The sequence below is a fragment of the Rattus norvegicus genome, chromosome 17 (genome assembly GCF_036323735.1).
Source record: "Rattus norvegicus strain BN/NHsdMcwi chromosome 17, GRCr8, whole genome shotgun sequence".
Lineage (NCBI taxonomy): Eukaryota > Metazoa > Chordata > Mammalia > Rodentia > Muridae > Rattus > Rattus norvegicus.
The window spans coordinates 4,873,161-4,894,342 of record NC_086035.1 but is presented as its reverse complement, the minus strand read 5'-3'; the positions used below and the strand labels follow the sequence as shown (position 1 = coordinate 4,894,342).

The 21,182-nt window shown below is 46.9% G+C and overlaps 1 protein-coding gene across 14 annotated transcripts in view; it reads right to left on the bottom strand.

Annotated features, from left to right (window-relative positions):
• Tut7 (terminal uridylyl transferase 7) overlaps positions 1-21,182 on the bottom strand; it is a 54,206-nt gene that overhangs the window by 14,416 nt on the left and 18,608 nt on the right. For 12 of the 14 annotated variants that reach the window (XM_006253531.3, XM_063276706.1, XM_063276707.1 and 9 more), the window contains exons 11-24: positions 18,215-18,367; positions 15,042-15,222; positions 12,631-13,730; positions 11,957-12,107; positions 10,630-10,716; positions 9,757-9,857; positions 7,398-7,455; positions 4,727-4,830; positions 2,891-2,980; positions 2,438-2,551; positions 1,965-2,042; positions 1,238-1,415; positions 429-476; positions 265-347 (exon numbers count right to left, since the gene is read on the bottom strand). In XM_006253531.3, the coding sequence (XP_006253593.1) occupies positions 265-347; positions 429-476; positions 1,238-1,415; positions 1,965-2,042; positions 2,438-2,551; positions 2,891-2,980; positions 4,727-4,830; positions 7,398-7,455; positions 9,757-9,857; positions 10,630-10,716; positions 11,957-12,107; positions 12,631-13,730; positions 15,042-15,222; positions 18,215-18,367 (2,526 nt within the window). Of the gene's footprint in view, positions 1-264; positions 348-428; positions 477-1,237; positions 1,416-1,964; positions 2,043-2,437; positions 2,552-2,890; positions 2,981-4,724; positions 4,831-7,397; positions 7,456-9,756; positions 9,858-10,629; positions 10,717-11,956; positions 12,108-12,630; positions 13,731-15,041; positions 15,223-18,214; positions 18,368-21,182 lie in introns of those variants that run through there. The other 2 variants (XM_039096241.2, XM_063276711.1) reach the window with 2 other exon arrangements.

Sequence of the window (21,182 nt, the reverse complement as noted above, 5' to 3'; positions counted from 1 at the left end):
GTCACAGCCTTCCTGACTGCAGGAAGAGGAGGGCAGCTGTTGTTCAGGGGACAAGGTTGTAACAGAGAAGGAACATGTCTACAGAGATCACTGCAGCACAGTGGCTACCGTCAATAACACTCCTTCCGAGTGCCACGGCACAAAGGGACTCAGGAGGAGACAGATATACCAGCTAGCTTGACTCAGCCATTCCACACTGCAGACTTATTCAGTGCTTAAAATGTGTATCTTAATTACTGTCTGGCATTTCTAACAAAAACTCACCAGGATGTCCTTTGGAAATCCTTTGACTGGAATTCCAAATACTCTTCTACCATTGATAAAAGCTTTCATTATAAAATTTGTCACTATAAGAAAAATAGTAAGAATTCAATTACATGCATTAAGAACAAAAAACTGTACCACGATAACAAACAAAAGTGACTTACTTTTCCTTGATAATCCAGCACCAAGATTGTGGTTCAAATCAAAGGGATCTGAGTAAAGACGATTAGAGAGACTTAAGATAACCATAGGAACTGCCAGCTTCCACCCCCTTATCTAGGCACACGACAAGGACAAAGTGTCACCTACTTTGCTCATCAGTGAGAGTTATGCACAGCTTGGCAACGGACAAACCTCGCACCCCCAATAAGACATTAACACCTGTGAGGGGCACAGCTGATGCAGACCGACCTAAACTCTATCACTTCCATTCCCTCAAGTGGGAGGACACTGACATGTAAGACATAATAGTGGCTTCACGGCAACAGGAGAGGCTGAGGCCACATAGACTACTCTGAATCTCCAAACATTTGGAATAGGCATTTGAATCTGGAGCTGTGGACTTCACATTAAATTTTACACATTTAGTACTGAGTGCTTTATGCACTTACCCGTGACCACAAAGAAAAACTACACGACAGGAGTAAACTGGATTAAACCAACTCACTTTAGGTTTTAAAGCTCCCACTTCTCCCATGTGTGCCCAACACCAGAGCTTGTTCTCCTCAGTAAGACTGAACCCACAAAAGGCCCCACCTGCAGGCACCAGTCACTGGACAATGAACCTCTAGAGTGGTGTGGGGCACAGCAGGGCTGCTGTACCACACACATGACTGTCCCCAAGGCATGTGTGGGGGAGAGTGGGGGCGGGGGGGCCCATAGTTTACACTGACTGTGCAACTCAAAGACTCTGCACATTACCCCTCACACATGCCCGGTCAACACCACACTTCTAATTTGACTTTATTGGTACCTTCAATGACGATGTATTTTGAGGTCCACTGTTTCTTAAAAGTTGTAAGCAGACTTTTTCTTCTGATGCTGATTACGTGTTCCTTAAAGTCAAACTCCTCAGTGTAGAAGCGTAGAAGTCCCAACCACAGCTGCCCAACAGATTCTGTATTTTTTCCATATTCTGGCCAACAAGTGGGCTACAGACAAAAGGGAGAAGGAGCAAGGGTGTTAACACACATCACAGAGTGTTAATAGCAGTACATATGTGTACCTCAGGAGGAAACCTGGACTGATCAGTTGGCTTATATACACAAAACGTGGTTGTGTGAGTTTTATTTCACATTTTAAAACAGCGTTTACACGAGTCTACTCATCTCTACTCTATGACTTGCAGGGAGAGACAACTCAGAATTTTCAATGTTGTATCTCAGGACATGACAGCAGGAGAATCTGTGAAGGAACTGAAGAGCTCTGTGAGCAGTCCACAGAACTGACCTTAGGAAACACGGACGCGGTCAGTGTGAGAAGAATCTAACAGCAGCAACCCGTTCCCAGGGAACGGTCACTAACTACCAAGAAGCAGCCGACAGCAATGAGACCCTGGGAACACACCCAGCTTAAAGACAGGACCACTGAAAGGAGACACCTGGGAATGCCAGTCTTGGTCATAACAGACAACTCTGCAGCACAGAACAGGACGACATTTAGCCAAGGGTTGGGAAAATCTTTATTCTTAAAATACTCACCAGTTCATTTATTTGATCGAAAAAGTAGATATTCCAGCCATCAACAAGTATTTCTGGTTTCTTTTCACCTTTGTATATCTGAAATTAATTTTAAAAGTATTATTATAAAATGAAAAATTAAAATGTTGATACCAAAATGTCCAGGAAAAGTTAAAGATTTTACTACAGAGCTGTAGCAATGATAGCAGAAGCAGAAGCTCAGATCCAACCCAGTTTGCAGAAGACACAACCGCTGTGGGCATCTACCTCGGGAGGGCACCCACCTCCTGCAGCACAGGGATGACAGGTGGGGACCCACCTCCTGGAGCACAGGGATGACAGGGGGGGACCCACCTCCTGCAGCACAGGGATAACAGGGGGGGACCCACCTCCTGGAGCACAGGGATGACAGGTGGGGACCCACCTCCTGGAGCACAGGGATGACAGGGGGGGACCCACCTCCTGCAGCACAGGGATGACAGGGGGGGACCCACCTCCTGAAGCACAGGGATGACAGGGGGGGACCGCTGCTGGAGGAAGTACAGCACCATAAGAGTGTAAGCGTATGATGACAAGCTGCCTCTGGACGCGTCACCGATGTCACACATCTAGAGGGAGAGAGCACTCTGAAGAGCATTTCTACTCAGCCTGCAGTCACCCCATCACCACCACTTCATCGAGGAACTAACTTGAAAATCCTATCTTAAAAAATGAAACTATGTCAAAAGCAGCCAACCCAACCTGAACCAAACTGAACTCTACAAAGAAGTGGACTGTTAGTCACAGCAGGAGTCACGAAACGTTAACACTAAGGTCAGGCACTGTGCTGCACACTTTTAATACCAGCACTTGGGAGGCAGACGCAAGAGGGTCTCTGTGAGTTTGAGGCCAGCCTGATCCATACAGCAATTTCCAGAGAAGCCACAGTCACTCATCAGTGTACCTACCTTTGTGAACACTTTCATGGTGTAGCACAGGTATTTCACTCTGGGGTCAATGGCTGAGTATGCAAACAGGAGCCGCGTGTTGTGAAGAGCCTGGAGGAGGGAAAGCACCCGTGAGGCTCTCACTGACAAGGAGATACTGCGACTCAGACAGGTTCGCCCTCAAGTACAGGTTAGAGACTGCCTTGTTCGTTCTGAGATAAGCTACAGTGTTAATATAAGAGCTATGACACATGCATGTGACTTCTGATTTCATGAATGAATGTTTGGTCTGAATAGTGAAAAATAAGCCACTGAAATAAACAAACATGTTACTAGGTGTGGTGGCATAGGTCTGTCATCCTAGCACTTTGGAGACAGAGGCAGAAGGATGAGAAGTTTAAGGTCACTGTCAGCTTGAGAGGTCCTGTCTCAAACACCAAGACAGTGAAATCAGATGAATAAGATAAAATAAAACAATAAAACAAAATGAGAAGTTTTTTTAGGTAGATGTAAGACTCTCCCTTTCACTGTGGCGTCATTGATGTGAAATGCTCTCAGTCCCATTGGGCCTTGAAGCAGCCAGTGTGAGGCCAAGAGAGGGACACAGCACACACTCCAAATTACAGGTGGGTTTAAGCCAAGCAGATAAGCTCTGACTTTATCTGAAGTGAATCTTCCCAAGTGCATGAGCACACACACACACACACACACACACACACACACACACACACACACTCTCTCTCTCTCTCTCACTCTCTCTCTCTCTCACACACACACACACATGCATGCACATTCTCTTGTTCACACATGCACACACTTTCTCTCAAATACACACACACACACTTTCTCACATACGTTATCGCGTGCACACACACACACACACTTTCTCTCTCACACACATCACTTGCACACACACATGCACATGCACACACACACATGCATATGCACACACACGCACACACTTTCTTTCACATGCATTCATCCATACTCTCACACCTAAACCACTGAGCTTCATATCTATTTACCAACTTACTGACTTGCTATGCACTGGGATGGAATGCTAGGCAAATGCCTACCACTGAACTGCACTCTGAGCCCACGGGAACAGCTACTGAATTCTCCATAGCCCCAGTCTCAGACTGCTATGAGACAACACCAACCACTCAGACAATCCCAAGGAGTAAATAAGACAAGAACAGAGGGAAGCTTAGTCATTTGGGGATGAAACTGAGCAACCACAAAGGCAGGGATAAGACAGATGAAATGACTGCCCCATCTCCCTTAGTGACTTTCTTGTTCTGTCTGTTCTTCCAGACAAGGTTTCTCTGTGTAATATCCCTGGTTGTCCTGGACTCACTTTGTAGACCAGGAAGGCCTCCAACTCACAGACATCCACCTGCCTCTGCCATGCCTCCCAAGAACTGGGATCAAAGGCTTGCACCACCACAAGTGGCTCCTTTACTTATTTAAAGAGACACTCATTCCTCTTTATCCCTAAGAAAGTGCTGGCTAGCAAGTGCTTGTATCGTAGCACTTGCTTGTGGGGCGGAGCCAGGAAGAGGCGTAGCTCAAGGTCACTGAGCTGCACAGCAAGTTCATGGCTAACCTTGCAGTATGAAACCTTGCCTCAATCCCCACTCTCACCCACCCGTCCCCCAGAAAAAGACTGGATGGGAGAAAGGATGGAAGGAAACTAGCAAACAAGAAAGAAAGGAAAGGAAAAAAAAAGGCATTCAAAGAACCAAAACAGAAGATTCACAACACAGCAAGTGAGAGGCTAGACTGGGCTGGGCTACTCATTGAGACTCTTAGAAAGATGGAGACACAGACAGGCTGGCCAAATCCTAGGAATCTTACCAGTGTGTTATACAGACTGATGTCCACCTCCAGCCCGCTTCTCAGATGGGAGAACTTCACGATGGGCACCTTGGCTGTTGTGATGGGCAGGATGTTCCTCAGTCCTGTGAGGGAGTTAGATGTGAGGAAACACAACCTGTGGGGAGGAGTCTCACGCTAAAGCTCCATGAGAAACGAGACCCAACTCCAGTGTCTCTTGTATGTCTTAGTAGCAAGCGATTGCTACTAAGTGACTGGGAAGACACCTGGCAGAGTAGGTATCGGTTAGACACTTCCGTATTGAGTTACAAGAACCAAGAACCCACTGTCCTCTACAAACCAACTGGTTAGTGAGAACTTGCCAGTGTGTATGAAGGGTCTGTTTCTACACAGGAGCTACCAGCCCATGGAGGGAGCCTCACCTCCACACCTGACACAGTAGTCACCAGAGCTAGGAGCAATGGATGGAAAAGGAAGGAGCTGGCTTCCTGTGAGGAGCCTGCCAGAGGTACATTTTGAAAAGGAACATGCTGAAACGGTGGAGGTGGGGGACATGTACCAGACAAGGAGAAGGGAATAAAATTGCTCGAGGACCTGCTCTTCCATGACACTCTGAAGGCTGGAGAATGGACTTGGGAGGAAGAGGAGGGAAACAGAAGAAATATCCTTGAGGAGAAAGAAGCCAGTGAGGGCATAAGAACTGGAGAATCAAGGACCAACACACAGGGACAGAGGCATGGTGAACTGTCATGGCGGCCTGAGAAAACAGAGGTGAAGGAACACATCTGAATGGAAAGACAGTGCTTCAGTCCCTGCTGGCTTGCATGGAATGGGGACTTGCAGAGCACCCTTCCCAACCAGACTCTCAACTTCACCTTGTATGAGGGGAACAGACCTGAGGTAGGTAGGGGTCACTCAAGCACATGCAAGCTGTGGATTCGGGCCAGGCAGCTCCAACCTCACTGTGTGCACAGATCAGGCTAGCAGTCGTCTGCCTACTCTGCTGACCCCACAGATGACAATGCTGAAGTCTGGATGGGATTTAGAGAAGGACAGGCAGAGACAGCAGGAAGGGAAATGTAACGCAAGCCCAAGTTCACATGGTGCGGCACAGTGGGATGTCTGGATCCAGACCTGCACACAAGCCATGCTCCTCCTCCCTCAGGGATCTATGGTGCATCTCGCTTGACACTCACACGCCTGTCCTTGAACACCTATTCCTTTCACAGCCCTCTGGCTCCATTTTATAATGGCTTCTGTCTATCCACTCCAATAAGAGGAAACACAGGCCTTTTAACCTTTCTGCTGTCCTACTTACAAGGTAGGTGTTCAATACCATAGCGGGAAAGACTGCTTCTAAAGGCATTAGGCTTTGAGTGGAGCTTTCTAGCAGCTATTTAATTTCTTGTGTAATCTATATCCCCTTTCTACCATATAACTCCCTATATAAATGACTATACAGAGTTATTTCTGTTCTAGAGCAACCAGTAAACATGGTCTGTCCTCACAAATACACATTGAGGGTGCTTAGGAAAGGGTCGGTCTGTCTCCAGTGACCCAGAAAGAGACCTGGAGCAAGCAAGAAGGAGTTACAGTTAATGTCAAAGCCCAGCCCAGAACTAAACCTAAGCACTGTCTAATCTAATCTAGCAACTTCAGTTTCTTTGCATAACCTGAGAATCCACATAAAACTTATCTTTAGAGATGGATTCTCATTTGAGGATAATACCTTCTCAACATACAAAGTAAACTGTACCCATAAGTGTGTCCACAAGAACAGGGGCCGCTCACTGTAATACTTTGATCTCAATATAAAAGATTAAGAAATTCATGTTTAAAGAAAGTATTCTGTCAAGTGTTGTGGCTTACACCTGTAATCCTAGGTACTTAGGAGGCTAAAGCAAGAGTTGTGAGTTCAAAGTCAGCCTGGGCTCACATGAGACCCTATCTCAAAAACAAGTACCAACAAACAAACCCATCTAAAACCAATCAGTCAAGTGGCAAACAGAGAGCTGGGCATGAGGCTGCACATCTATAATGCGATAAAGATCAGCCTCAGTTACAGAGAAGTCTGAGGCCAGCCCGCACTACATGCTTAAGACAGATCTAGGGTTGTTGTCCAGTGGTAGAGTACTTGGCTCTGATGGGCAAGGTCTCAGATTCTATCCCCAGCTACAGAGAGACAAGCAAGCAAGCAAGCAAGCATTCACTTACACTATTTTGTAAGAGCATTTTAGGTTTGTACATCATTTGTAGGATCGACCCCTTTTTACAGCTCTAAATACTTCAGAAACCACCTACAACAGCCTTCTGGATTTGTGATAAGAAGAGATCAAGACACATCAGGCATCTTCTTTCTGGTTCAGTTTGTTGAGCAGAGGGCTGCAGACATGATCCACCAGGTCTAGATGCTCTTTACCATGCCTCAGGCTTTCAGCAACGCCCCGTTTGTATTTGCATGTAAGGGAAAATGACTTAAATCCTTCCCCACCTGCGTTCTACTGAGACCACCTAGCTAGCACCAACACACAGGCATTACTAGCAATCTTTCTATATTAGACCACAGAACATTTTAATGACACCAATACTGCACATTTCTGTAAATAACTCAACATACTTCTCACTGGCATGAATAAACTCTACGTATATAAAACACCAAAGAGAAAGTATTTTAGAAAGGGTAGGGAAGTACCTGAGTGCTTTCTGAGGACCCGTGCCAGTTCTTCAATAGTTCTCACACAGTCCAACCCCTGCAGCAAAGGCACAGACAACGGAAGGGAAGTCAGAAGACAGCCTGGGACTGTCAGCACACACCTGTCATCTTAGCTACTCCAGAGGCTGACAACACAGTCACCACTTAAGGGCTGTCCTGCCCTGCAAAGGAAGTTCAAAGCCAGCATGGGTGACCTAGTGAGACTAAGGGGAAGGGCTCTGTAGCTCGCTGCTAGAGTGCGTGGCTTGTGTGAGGTTCTGAGTCAGACGTAAACCCAAACAGTAACAAACAGGAGGCTCCTAAACTGGGCTACTTCTGTCACCTTCAGAGACAGTGAGATTGATTTCAAATCTTTCTCTTTAAGGGGCTTGTGTTTGTGTGTGTGTGTGTGTGCGTGTGTGTGCGGGCACACATGTCAGGACATTACATGTGTGAAACATAGTATGCGTGGAGGAGGTCAGAGAACGACTTTGAGGAATGGTTTCTTCTTCCACTTCTTCCACAATTCAGGCATTGAACTCCAGTCATCAGGGCTTCACTGCAAGCACCTTCACCTACTGTGCCCTCTCAGCAGCCCAACTTCAGATGGTTTTGTTTTCCTTTCAGTTGAGTGTCAGCTACCATGCATACAAAGCACCTACAGACATGCAAGCCTCTAAACCTATCCTAACTGCTGTTGGATGGACAACAAAAGCCAAAATTGGAGCTTGCAGAAGGCCTTTGAACCATGAAGACATCTGCTTTGTTCCCTCTATGTAAATTACCTCACTGGCAGGTAATTACCACACCTTAGGTACGGGTGGGCAAGACAAGCCTCTGCTGTGCCCCATACGCTGGGTCTATCCATACACAGTTGACCTAAGAACTGATGACTTGCTGTGGAGAACTGTTTACTTCCTGGTAGGACTAGCTAAAATTAAAGTCATGCAGCAGTTCGGAATTTATACTCAATATTTTTCAGACCAAAGTGTCTGTGTGCAGTCCAGGCTGGCCTCAGGTTCACAGCTGTCTTGCTCGTGTCCCCAGAGCTCTGGGGTACAAGCACATACCACTGTGCCTTGGCATATAAAAGCACACTTGTCCTCCCCACTGGAATAAATCCTGATGGTTGTACTGACCCTACAATATATTTACAATTTTACTTTAGAAATACTGTTAAAAGTAGTTTATAAACCACATTGGTGAGAATCAACTTTGAGGAGATTTAGTGAGTTATTCTTATGGTAAATGTAATCTCACCCAACATCAGTCACCAAATCCCACGTAGACCCTGTTTTTGGCTATTCTCCTGAAGTCAGAACACCCTCAGAATACGGATTCAGAACAAAGCCAGGAGAGCTTCTGAGCAGTGGCAGTGTAGTCAGTCACTGGGTCAAAAGCTTCTACAGCATCATCACTTCTGAAAAGTGTCCCCCAGTGACAGGTGTGGCTGGAAAGATGGCCTCCACCTGGCATGCACAAAGCACTGGATCCTGTCCCTAGCACTTTTCAGACTTACTCTGTTATCAGAAAGAAAGCAGCTCAGAGAATACAGCCAGCATGGGATGTGGCACTACACTAATAAAACTGTAAAAGCAGGGCACACAACACAGGCTTGGGACTAGAGGGGGGAACAAATCACACCACTACCATCCCCTCAAGGAGGCTCGGGGCTGCATCTGAGCGTAGGCTCTGCCCTGACACACCAGATTAAGCCACCCAAGACAAAACTTCTCAAAGCAGCAAGGAACAGAAATTATCACATGTTGTGGTGCTGATAAGACCAAGTTTGTCTCTAATCCAGGTCCTGAACTATAAAGTCAATACTCACCACGTACAAGCAAAGCAACATCACGGTAACTGGGGGATAGCTGTACTGGTCTAGTGGTCAAGCCAATGGGCATTGGTGGAAGTGGTCTAGCTTCACAGAATCCAGTCCAATCTGTACTACACTGGAAAGCCCCTTTAAAGCTATCTAGTCTCTCTTGTCTTTGTCTTTGTGTGTGTGTGTGTGTGTGTGTGTGTGTGTGTGTGTGTTTGTTGTGTGTGCTGCTTGTTGCATTTTTTGGTGAGACAGGCTCTTGCCATGCTGCCCAGGCTGGCCTTGAACTTCTAGCAATCCTCCTTCACAAGGCTCCTAGGAGCTGGGACCACAGGTGTGCACCACCCATGCCCAGCCAGAGCTCTGTACTACTCTTCACACCCCCTCCAAGAGTGTCAGCGCAGGTGCCAGAGGCTGTGTTTCCTGGTGCACTGCATGTGGAATGCCCGGCACATTCCAGATGCCTCGCAGTTCTGCCAGTGAGGACGGCGCTAACCACATGCTCACAGCACATGTGTGTTCACGTGGCAACCGTACCTCAGCAGTCTCATGTCCGTTAATCGTCATACAGACGTCAAGGTCACTCTGTTTGAACCCAAATCCATTTTTGGAGGAGCCAAACAAGCTCAATTTAGTTCCTGTTAGGGACAGATGACAAGTAATAGCTCATTACCTGAGTACATGTAACTGTTTTCTATTTAAAAAATGGCCCTTTCATGAATCCAAATATCAACTGCTACTATCCTATCTTGTAATTATGGTCTTAAATATTTTATAACAATTATTCCCTTACTTATTACTTGTGGCAGCATGTGTGCAGAAGGTGGCCAGAGGATAACAAAAGCATGCAGGCGTTGGTTTTCCTTCCATCACGTGTGTCCTGGAGTCAGGTCCCAGGCCTGACAGGAAGGTCCTTTACCTCTTGAACCATCTTGCCAGCCTCAATGTCTTTCCCCTGCACATTCATTCTCAATGCTTGCCCTAGTTGACTTGCATACACGGCTGTCTCTGATGTGAAAGGATAGTGGGTTTCACTTTGTACCCAAATGCAAGGGTGTTTCAAGGAAGATGCAGATCTGCCATCCTATGGCACTGCATCCTGTAAGAGCAATGCTTTCTATGCACTTTAACAGATTGGTTTTTAGCTGTGTGTGTCTCAGTACATGACTGCATATCACCAGAGAGCAGAGGTGTCTGCAGAGCAGTATGCACTCTTAACTGCTAAGCCATTTCTCCTGCTCCTGAAGATGTGTGTGACGGAACTGCAGTTCCCAGTGAATTCACCTCTTATGTCCTGGGTGATCCCACACTGTCATCTTTCTATTGATGGCTAGATGTGCTGTGGAGTTAATGTGCCTGGAATACGTATGTTCTTTCATTACCTTTTCCTAAAGAGAAAAGAGTATTTACCTGGAAAATCCTGTTTTATGAAACTTTCTAGATTTTGCCGGATATGTTCGCGAGCCTGATCTTCTACAATGGTTGGAGAGAAATCCTCTGTGTAGAAACAGACAGACACAATGAGTATGGGATGGTTTAAAAAACTTGGCATTTCTAGAAAAAGCTAAAAAAAAAAAAAATAGTTTTGAGAAAAAGAAAACTGATAAGCTTCAAAAACCAGATTTTTATCTTTCTCAGCAGACAGTACTAGCAGTAAGATCGAACAGCACCTGTCTCCATCCTGCAGGGCACGGATAGTGTCCCAGCACGGGGTGGCAGAGGAGAGTAGGGAAGCTGAATGAACACGGCTCTAACCCTGGGCTGTCAGAATCTCTAGAACGGGAGCAGGGGTGTCTGTGGGTTGGGTTGTTCTGTTTAGTTGGAAGCCCAGATTTTTTTCCTTAACATGTGAAAAAACTTAACGGAACCACAGTGCCAATGGCAGCTAGCCATGGTGTTGATGTCCACGGTCCGGGATGTTTGGGAGGGAGGCTGAGGCAGAGGAGTGGTGACTGGACCCAGGAGCTCAATAACAGAGTAAGGGAGGGACTGCCTGTTAGGAAGAGCAGGAGGAAGGGCTAGGACTGCTGGAGCCTGCCTATAATCCCAGCACCCAGGAGGCAAAGCATCTCACAGCAGCTTCAGTGAGAGAGGGAGGGAGCCTGTTGCAGTGTAGGGAGCCTCTTAAGATATCAGTGGAGGGGGGGGGGGTGTCCACTGAGTGCAATCAATCCAAGCAGCAGCAGGCTTCTTCTGGAAATAGAAACTGAAACTTCTCTCAATACCAATGCTTCCCCAAATGGCTGTTCCTACAAGAGCTTGCATGTGGGCTGTCAAAAGCATTCTTTCCCTCAAGGAACAGGGACCATTACAGACTAGGGAGCACAAACAGCCTAAGAGGCGGAGGTCAAGGGACGTCAGGTGAAGCAGGAGTCCTGTGCTCACACTCATAGCAGCTGAAGCTGCCTGAGACCAAGCCAGTCAACATTCTAGCATTCTCACACCTAACTGAGGTGTTGATCCTTGGTGGCTTCTGGGGGAAGGAGCACTCGTTTTTAAGGATGTGGGTCCAGTGGATGGCCCCACATCCAGGATTTGACTTGCAGCACAGCCTGGAATTAATCGGTTAGGGTGAGAAGAGAGAGTGGACGCAGGAGGAGTTGGAGGAGGGGTGGTAGGTGCCTATGCTCACAGCACCCTGTCCACAATTCTCAAAGTACTAACTGAGGCTGACAGCGACTCTGATGACTCTTGAGTGTCAACCCCCATGGCACACCAGGTAAACACACACACTTACTGTAACACTGGATGCACACTTGATCTAAGATATTTGAGAACTTGGGTGTCAGGGGTGGCAAAGGTTCCAGCTGGATCCTCTTGAAGTCCTCAGGACAGTCCTTCTTTAGGTGACCCTCTCGCTTACACAAGCTGCACACTACTGTGGGAGACTGCAGGGAATGGTGAACCAAAACAAGAGTGAATGTGGATCTTCGCTAAATAAAAAAATCATCTACACGTATCCCCTAATTTAAAGCCACTCTGAAGGCCTGAGCTGGGATAGGCTACGATGATGATGGGAAAGCGAACAGAACTGTCTGTGGCCTATGCACATGCCCACTAGTGTCAGGAGGGGCAGGGGTCACATCGTACAAAACAGAAATGTGTCAAGCCACACCAAATGGGGAACTACTGGTCTAATTCACAGAAACTGAGATCATTAGTACGACACAGCCTCACAGGGCCGACAAGTAGCTCAGCTGGTAGATGGCACTCGGTGCCGCCTAGAGACCTTGGTTCAATTCCTGGGACCCACACAGTGAAAGGAGAGAATTGACTTCCTCAGTTGGCCTCAAACTTCCATATCCATACAATGGCGCAATGTCTATGTTCATGGGTGATAAAAAGAAAACTAGAGACGATATCTACTGGAGTTACTAGAGTCCCAGATCTCAGCCTATCAGCAACTATTACCTTGCCTTTGGTGAAGGTCAGTTTCCTAAATTCATAGAAGAACTCAGACTGGTCCCCAGGTGAATTTTCCTCAAAAAAACTTTCTTCTTTAAGAGTTATTCTATTTAGGTCTATGAGCAGAGCCCCACCCATGTGTTCTCCACTTTCTTCCAGGTCTTCACCCTTAGCAGGCTCAGCCAAATCATCGTCTTCAGAGAGGGCGTCCTCACCTGACCCAGTATACCTGCTGTCCACCTGATTTTCACTAGCAACCCCCTCCTCATCTTCTGTAAGATTAGTTCTGAGCCTGGGCTCCTCCTCTTCCTCTTCCTCCTCCTCTTCTTCTTCTTCCTCCTCCTCCTCCTCATCAAAGTGCATGGTTGCTGATGTGCAGCTCTGGACTGAAGGGGAAAAGCAATTCAGAGCTTCTCCTCGTTCATCGGCACCTTCTGTGCTTCTTTCATTGACATCAGCCTTGTCATCCAAAGAGGCAAAGCTGCTACACTTTTCAGCCCCAGGATTCCGAAGCCCTACTAATTCCAAAGTGTTGTCTGCCTGGAGACCACAGAGGCTGCCACAGTTCTGAAGTTCTGGGTGCTTGCTGCTGCTTAAACCTTGGTCATCAGTGCTCAAAAGATGCTTGGTCTTCCTTCTGCTGTTCTCGCTGTCACTTCCTGCTTCCTGTTGCTCTGCTGTGGCATCCTTAAACCCCTCATAACTGGCCTCTGCCTGGACACAGCCAGAGCTTTCCTGGTGGACTGGAATGTGGACACCTCTGATCGTCTCCTTTGATGGGCTTCCCAGCTCCTCGGTGGTTTTTTTAAAAGTAAGTGGCTGTGCCCTGCAGGAACCTGAGGTTTGAACGCCAGGATCTGGAGCCACAAGTGCATTTTCCAGTTTATCAATATTTGTCACTTGGAGCTCTGGGCCACAATTTTTCGCTTCTTTATAAGGATCTGAAGCACAGATGATTGGGCTAGGAGGCTTTGTGAGGTTGGGTTTTGTAACTTTGTGTGGAAGAGCGAAATATTTATATGTCGTCCTCAGACAATGAAGTATGTACTCAAACACAGGTTGGTTATTCAAGGTCCTTGCCACGTTTCTTTTAACAGAATAGGGGTCTGTAATAAAAATAGAGAGAGAGAGAAAAGAAAGCCACCACTTCATACACTTCTGTTTCATCATGCTTAAAACTAGATTTCCAAAGATAAATCAGGTAACAGCAACAGTGAGTGAACCATGCATCTTACATGCTCTAAACACTACCAGAGCACCCGGGTGGGAATGAGGGCAGCAGGAAAGAGCTAAAAGCAATGCCTGTGAGTCTCACGGGAACTGAGGCCCCTTCCCTAGCTGCTCGGTGACTGGAGGTAGGAAAGATGCTGTCAGTGTGGCTCTGGAGCCGCGGGGACCTTCGGAGTTTCCGACTGACTGACAGACAGGCTTTGTGGCCGAGTGCTCTGCAGCTCACTCAGCCAGCCCTGCAGCGTGTCAAGCTTACCTCCGCTCTTCCGCCCTGGGAGGCCCCATCACTGAAGTGGCTGGCCTGAGTTTCAGGGGCGAGAGGGAGGCACCAGGAGGAGACACCACTTCTCTCAATCTTTTCTCCTCCCCTAGAACTCCAGCAGGTTAGGCAATTGGCCAGAAGAGCTGAGCCAGAGCAACTGCAGGGGAGGGTTTAAAAATGTGAGATTCCCCATGACTGCACACAGAATTTATGCAAAAAAGAAAAAAAAAATCTTATGCAACATAAAACTTGAAAAAAAAATCAAGCAAAACAGATTTCCATGTAGGAGTTTTGCTGTTGTTCTTAAGTTAAAGGAGGAGAGCTAAGATTTCTAGAAGGTTCCAACCTCCTGACTTTGCAAAACTGAGAGGAGCTTGTCCATTCAATGACACCAACAGGGCCACCAGTACCTGACAGCTGACTGCAAAGTGACAGTCACTTTCACTCCAAGGTGTTTTCTGTGAGGAAACTGCTGCTTTCTGCTTTGAAAATAGCTCTGTTCCCTCTACTGGAGTCAACCAACCTTAAGAACAGCATTGTTCATAAGAAAAAGTATTTCATTCATCTCTGCAAAACTAAAGCTCAGCAGGGACTTCCTGAGGTGACAGAAACTCAAAACACAAGAGTGAGGGCAGTAGGAAGAGGGAGGATGAACCCACAGGTCACAGGGAGGCTGGGAGAGCATCTACGTTTTGAAGCAACTTACAAGGCAGGGACTCGGGTGCCTGTAGCCAGTCACTTGATAACTAAGACCCTGTACCTTGGGGTGAGTAAGCCTGCTGTCCCTCACCCCAGTGCACCGCATGCAAGAGGCCAGTGTCTATTTTACCTCCAGCCAGGCCTACCTCTGCTAGGAACTGTAAGAGAACATGATAGAAATGGGCTGTTAGACCAGCACCACGGGAACGTAACCAAACGTTATTACCTTCAATCGCGATGCGCTTTTTGGGCCAGTCCTTTGATTCCCGTGATATCAATTCTTTGACACGAATACTGATCACTAAGTCAGCCAGATTAAACTCTAAAGCATAGAACCGCAGCAATTCCACCCAGAGTTGCCCGACTGGCACTGAAGGCTGATGTTTTATATTAAATGTCAATGGCACCTATGAATGACAAGGAACAAAGAGGTTAACTCATACACTAGCCCAGCCCGAGAAGTTAGACATCAGTTAAACCTACATAAAAAGCAGGAATACTTGGAAAACCATGAGCTTGACAATCCATCTAGATAATCTAATTGTAGGTTCTGTTTAGTCAGGGGTGAACAGCACTGCACTGCACCCTGGGATTCGAGCATGTTAACACTCGGCCATTATCCCAGGAATCTCACCACAGGAGAGGGCAGAACTGCTGTCCTGTAGCCAGACAGCACAGGGAACTGTGACGTCTCAGCAGGTGGAGAGGCCCCTGCAAAGGCTGCTGCTGTGCTCGGAAAAGCCCAATGCATTGCTACTGCTGGAGGCCCCTCATAGGTGCGGCTCTCCAGGGACCGGTACTGCTGAGGCAGGGAGGAGAAAGAAACTCACCGTCACTGCCCCAACACACTACATCTGCCAAGAGGCACTGAATTCTAAAGTCAAATACTTGATATCAGAAATTGACACTAGTTTGTCAATCATAGACTTTTGACAAGTTCCAATAACATGCGTGACATAATGAAAACACACAGGACAGTGGGAAAGGGGAAGGTCCCAGTGTGACTCGGCCAGCTCACAGGGCTGCTATTCTCTGCAACCTAGGTTCTCCACTCTACATCAGGAGCACAGGAGGCTGATGGCCAAGAGAACCCCTGTGTGACAAGCTCAGTTTAAGACCCACACTCTGCCAGGTACTAGCTGGGGTGAGCTTGGTCACGGTCTACAATATGTCTAAGACTTGGATTCCTCACCTGGAAAATGGGGATAACAGTACCCACCTCATTGGGCTGTTGGGAGGACTGAGTGAGATAGTGTCTGTAAAGTGCTTAGCACAGTGCCTGGCAGACTGTTCAAAAACTGTCGCTATCATTATCTGCAGAGTAGGGCTGATACACCTATAACACAGGACAGTGATGAGGATTAAATCAGAGCAAGGGAAAGCAGCTAGCAGATGTGGTCACTCTCGGCCCTTTCTCAGGTGCTGCCTTTTGAAGAAATGCAAACATCACTGAAGCGCAGTGTGACACCTGTGAGCCGGACTGAGAGTCGGGAACTCCTGTACTCGTAGGTGCTGGGGCTCAGCAGAAGAGGCAGCAAAGCTTAACCAAGCACCACCCACGCCAAGTGCGTCAGAGGCTGCTTGGCCTCCCAAGTGACACTTCAGAAGTAGAGGATTCAGTGGACACAGAGCAGTGACTTCCGTTCATCTTAATTCTCTACTCACAATGAAGAAAACATTTTTCCATCCAAAGTTTACACATTTATCTACAATCACACGCCTAACACCACACTTCAAAAGACTTCACTCATCAGTACATGTATCTCAGGCCTGTGGACTCTGACAGTCACGAGAGCTGCCTGCTGGGACTACAGGCTGTGCTGAGACTCCTTAGTGGAATGGACGGACATGTTCTAGGTCCCACACACCGTAGCTGAGGATGTGGAAAGCCTGAGAATCTTGTTGAGTTTCACCTCTTTATCCACAGCCATTTGTAGTCTACTGAGGGACTTTTAAGTCTCTCATTGAGATGTCTTCAAAGCATCATAGCAAGGAACTCCAGAACCTTCAAATACCACTGCTTTATCCATTCTTCTCAAAGTAGAGAACTTTCTTTTCTGGGTAAAGTAACAACAGCAGCTCGTTTTGACAGAGCGCTCACCATGCGCCTGGCACGGAGTTAAGACGCTCTCGGAATCAACGATGCTTCAAGAGGGCACCAAGATTATCTGTGAGGAGGAAGCTGGGCCTAGGCAGGGTAAGGGACCTGCCCAAGGACACAGAGCTACAACATCAGTCTGAGCTGGGACACAAATTCCCTCACTGTCTCAAGAGCCTGGGCTGCTGCCCTCAACCAAAACCCACACAGAAAACAGAATGGTGCTATCAGGGGTCATCAGGGTCAGGGCAACTCCCTGTCTTCCCCAGTTCCAGGAGACTGGAGTCCACAGTTCACCACTGTCTCATCTGAGGCATGCATAAGCCAAGAACTAAGGAAGGGACACGACTTGTTAGTGTGCAGTGGGCTTAGAACCACGAATCTCAGTCTCAGGAGAATCTGTGGCAGCCACTGTCCATGTAAGGACTCTGCTCAGTGTCTTTAAGAGGCCTCTACGTATAGCAGATACCAGGCAAGTAAATGGTGATGCCAAGTTTTCAACCTTTTTCATTACCTGTTTATTCAAGAGGCTAAATAGAGAAGGAAATGGAAGTCATGAGCTAGAACGTCAGTCTGTGAGCTCCTTAGGAGATACACTGGGGCAAACATGTATGAGCCAGCCCCACACTCAGTCAGCTCACTCCAGAGAAGCCTGGATGCTCTGCTGACCATTCTAGTAGTCACATCAGTCACGCTATGGGGTCAGGCTAGGTACGTGGATGAAGAATACATGGTTTCCATATAAAACGAAATTCTATTTGCCCATAGAAAAGAAATTATGGTGCTTGCATAAAAATGTACAGAAGTAGAGATTACCACATTAAAATAAGTCTCACAAGCACGAACATCCCATATTTTGTCTTATATGCAGAATGGAAGGGCAGAGTAAGGCATGGCAGTTAAAAAGGGTCCATTAAGGAAAGAGATAAGGATAGGGGACCTGTGGATCAAGGAAGGGGAACAGAGGAATAAACAAGGCCAAAGCCTAGCACAGTCTCAGGGTATGTAATGATGCCCTTGTACAATTAGATTACACTACATCTCAGAAACAGCTGGTGCCTACAACCCCAGGATTCCAGACTGAGGCTGCACAACTACCATGAGCTCCAGACCATTGTGGGCCACAAAATAAGCCCCAGGGTCAGCCTGGGAAACTGAGGAAGGGAGACTCTCCCTCTCTCCAAACCCAGACCAGTGCAACAGAAGGGCAGGAAGAGAACAACAGGAAGACAGACCAATGCATAAACCCACAGCTGGCGCCCAAAGGGAACGTCACCGTCTGACCAGAGGAACGCACAGACCTGCCCCTTCTTTGCTGCCGTCTCTCTGAGTGCTTCCTCTTTTGGCGAGCTGGTGTCCCCTGTGCTGTTGTCAGTGTACTCCCAGACCACAGAATCTTTCTCCACGTCTTTAAGGCTGAAATTCCCTAATTTATTTAATGAGAATTCTTCAATCTAGAAAAAAATAATTAGACATATCTTACTGTGAAGCACAAACAATTGTGTGACAACCAGAGTTGGCAGGAGCTTGGCGGTGGTGGCATAGGCCTTTAATCCCATTACTTGGGAAGCAGAGGCAGGCAGATTTCTTTGAATTCGAGGCCAGCCTGGTCTACAGAGTGAGTTCCAGGACAGCTGGGGCTACAAAGAAGCTCAGTCTCAAAGAACCAGAAAGAGAAGCAATGTTGGTGGGGACAGGAACAACACAGGCCATCTGTATCTCACTGAGGTAAAAGGGGACGACAGACAACGGGCAAAAGCTAGACGTGTGTGGGGGCCTGATGACCTCAGTCCAATCCCAAAGTACAATGAAGGAGCTGTTCTCTGACTTCCGCATGTGTGTGGTAACATGTGTACATGGCAGACATAATAATGAATAAAACTATGATAATAAGAATACAGACAGCTCGCCAACCACCTTTAAGATTTGATAATTGAAGTCTGTTTTCAGAGTAAAAGGTAGGGTTCTGATTTGCAAGAGGCATGATGACTCTACAAAGTATGTGTCCTGGGGTCGAGCTTAGCTATAGCGTACTCTCTTCACAAAGCTGAAAACAAACATACAAAACCAAAGCAAACCACCATGGTGGGGAAGCAAAGGTAGCTTTCTCTTCTGTCCTGCCTTGGCCTAAAGAAGACAAGTCCATGAACATGCCTAGAGGCCGATCTCCCAGGCAACTCTAGATTCTGTCAAGGTGACAGCATATCCATCACACAGAATCCAACAAGTTAATGAACACACTAAGTTGTGGGATGGGTTTCTGAACATACACCTCTGGGCAGTGGTCATGAGTCAAGGGCTTAGTCAACAGCATTCCTACTGAAGTGTAGGAACTCACGGCTCTCCTCAGTCCTCCCCCGCCTTCCTAAGCCCTGTTCTTCAGTGCAGCACATCACAGGCCATAAGCTGTTCTCCTCTTCTAGCCCAGCACCCAGAATGGCTCCAGAGGGCAGTGTTCCCTGCACTATGAGGCAGGGTGTGACACTGTCTCTGTTAGATGCATGCATTCAGTGTTCTTGAAGTCAGTGCTGTATTTCTGGTCTTCGTGACTTTTCTTCTTCTTGTGGGACCAGGAAAGGGCTCTACCACACTGACCAGTTCTCAGTCTCTAACAATGGCTTTCAAACAGCAAAAAGTTTTAGAACTTAAGAAGTTTAATTTATTAATTTTTAGACTTGATATAGATTACAGTTTTAGTTTTCTACTGCCATGATGGGGATTAACTCCGAGTCCCAAATAAAACTTCCTTCTACAAAGTGCCTTTGTCATGGTGTGTCCTGACCAGTTTTATGTCAACTTGACACAAGCTGCAATCACTTTGGGAAGAGGGAACCTCAGTGAGGGAATGTTCCCTACCCACATGTTGGCCTGCAGAGCACTTTCTTTACTGACGAGGGATCAGGTCACTGCAGCTCACTGCAGGCAGTGCTATCCTCAGGGAGATGGTCCTGGTGCTCTAAGAAAGCAGGCTGAGAAAGCCACAGAGAGAAGCCAGTGAGAAGCACCCCTCCACAGCCCATGCTCTGGTTCCTGCCTCCAGGATCCTGCCCTAACTTCCGGCCTGAGTCCCCATAGTGATGGCCTTATAAGCTATAAGGTAAAATAAACCCTTTCCTCTTCAGCTTACTTTTGGTCATGGGATTTTATAGAAATAGAAGCCCAAACTAGGATATAACATCTTATCAAAGCAATAGAAAAGCAGCTAATACAGAAGTCATGGTATCACAGCAGAAAACAGATTGGCTGCTTGGGGAGGGGACCAGGCATGACAGCCATTCTTTGGGGTCATTAATTTCATTGAAAGTGGCCTACAAAAATTTCTGTCAGCATGTTAATTTTTAAAGGTGTAATAGAGACATTCATTAAAGGACATTCATACGAGGCTATGCTGGTATTGGCGGTGGCTGGGAAGTTGTTTATGACAAAGAGACCTGAGCGGGTGCTGCGGCAGCTGCCAGCAGTGAAGATGGTGCCAGCCTGCATGCCAGTTACAAATAACTGTTCTTCAAGAACCTTTAAACACGGGCGTTTTTATGTCAGGAAAAGAAAGTGTGAGAAGTTAGCTGTAAATGTTTTCCACAAATGTCTACTGTTAGGCTAAAGAAGTTCCTGTCTGCCCTTAGTCTTGAAGCCTTATTATTTCAAATTTAACTTCTTTAGTAAAAATAAGGCTGTTGGCTGGGCTTGGTGGCTCCCAACACTCAGGAGACAGAAGCAGGAGGATCTCTGTGAATTTGAGGTCCATCTGTGAACACCCACACTCATGTGTATAGAAACATACCCATACACACAATTAAAAACAAAATATAATTTTAAAAAATGTACATATTATCTAACTCTTCTTTCTTTTGTAGTGAAGCTATTTCATGACCCGTGGGCCTCATGAAACAGGCTGCTGTCTAAGGCAAGGACCAGACAGCAAATAAGCAAGAGTAGTGTTGACATTCCTTCCGGGAAAGGGAGGAGGTCAGGACCACTTGCCCGAATCTAGCTACCATCCCTCCAAGTCCCTGGCTGTATTGTGTGTGCTGATATGAATGGTGAAGGCTGACAGCAACCTGAGCCACCTAACAAATTCAACTCAAGAATTCTTTCTGTGATGCCAGGGCCCTCTCTATGAGGAGGGGTTATCTGTCAGCCGTGCCTCCCGAGTGAGTGCTGGGATCATAGGCTTGCTTTACCCTGCCAGTCATATTCTTTTTCTTTTGCCGCCGCCGCCTCCTCCTCCTCCTCCTCCTTCTTTTTTTTTTTTTTTTTTTTTTTTTTTCC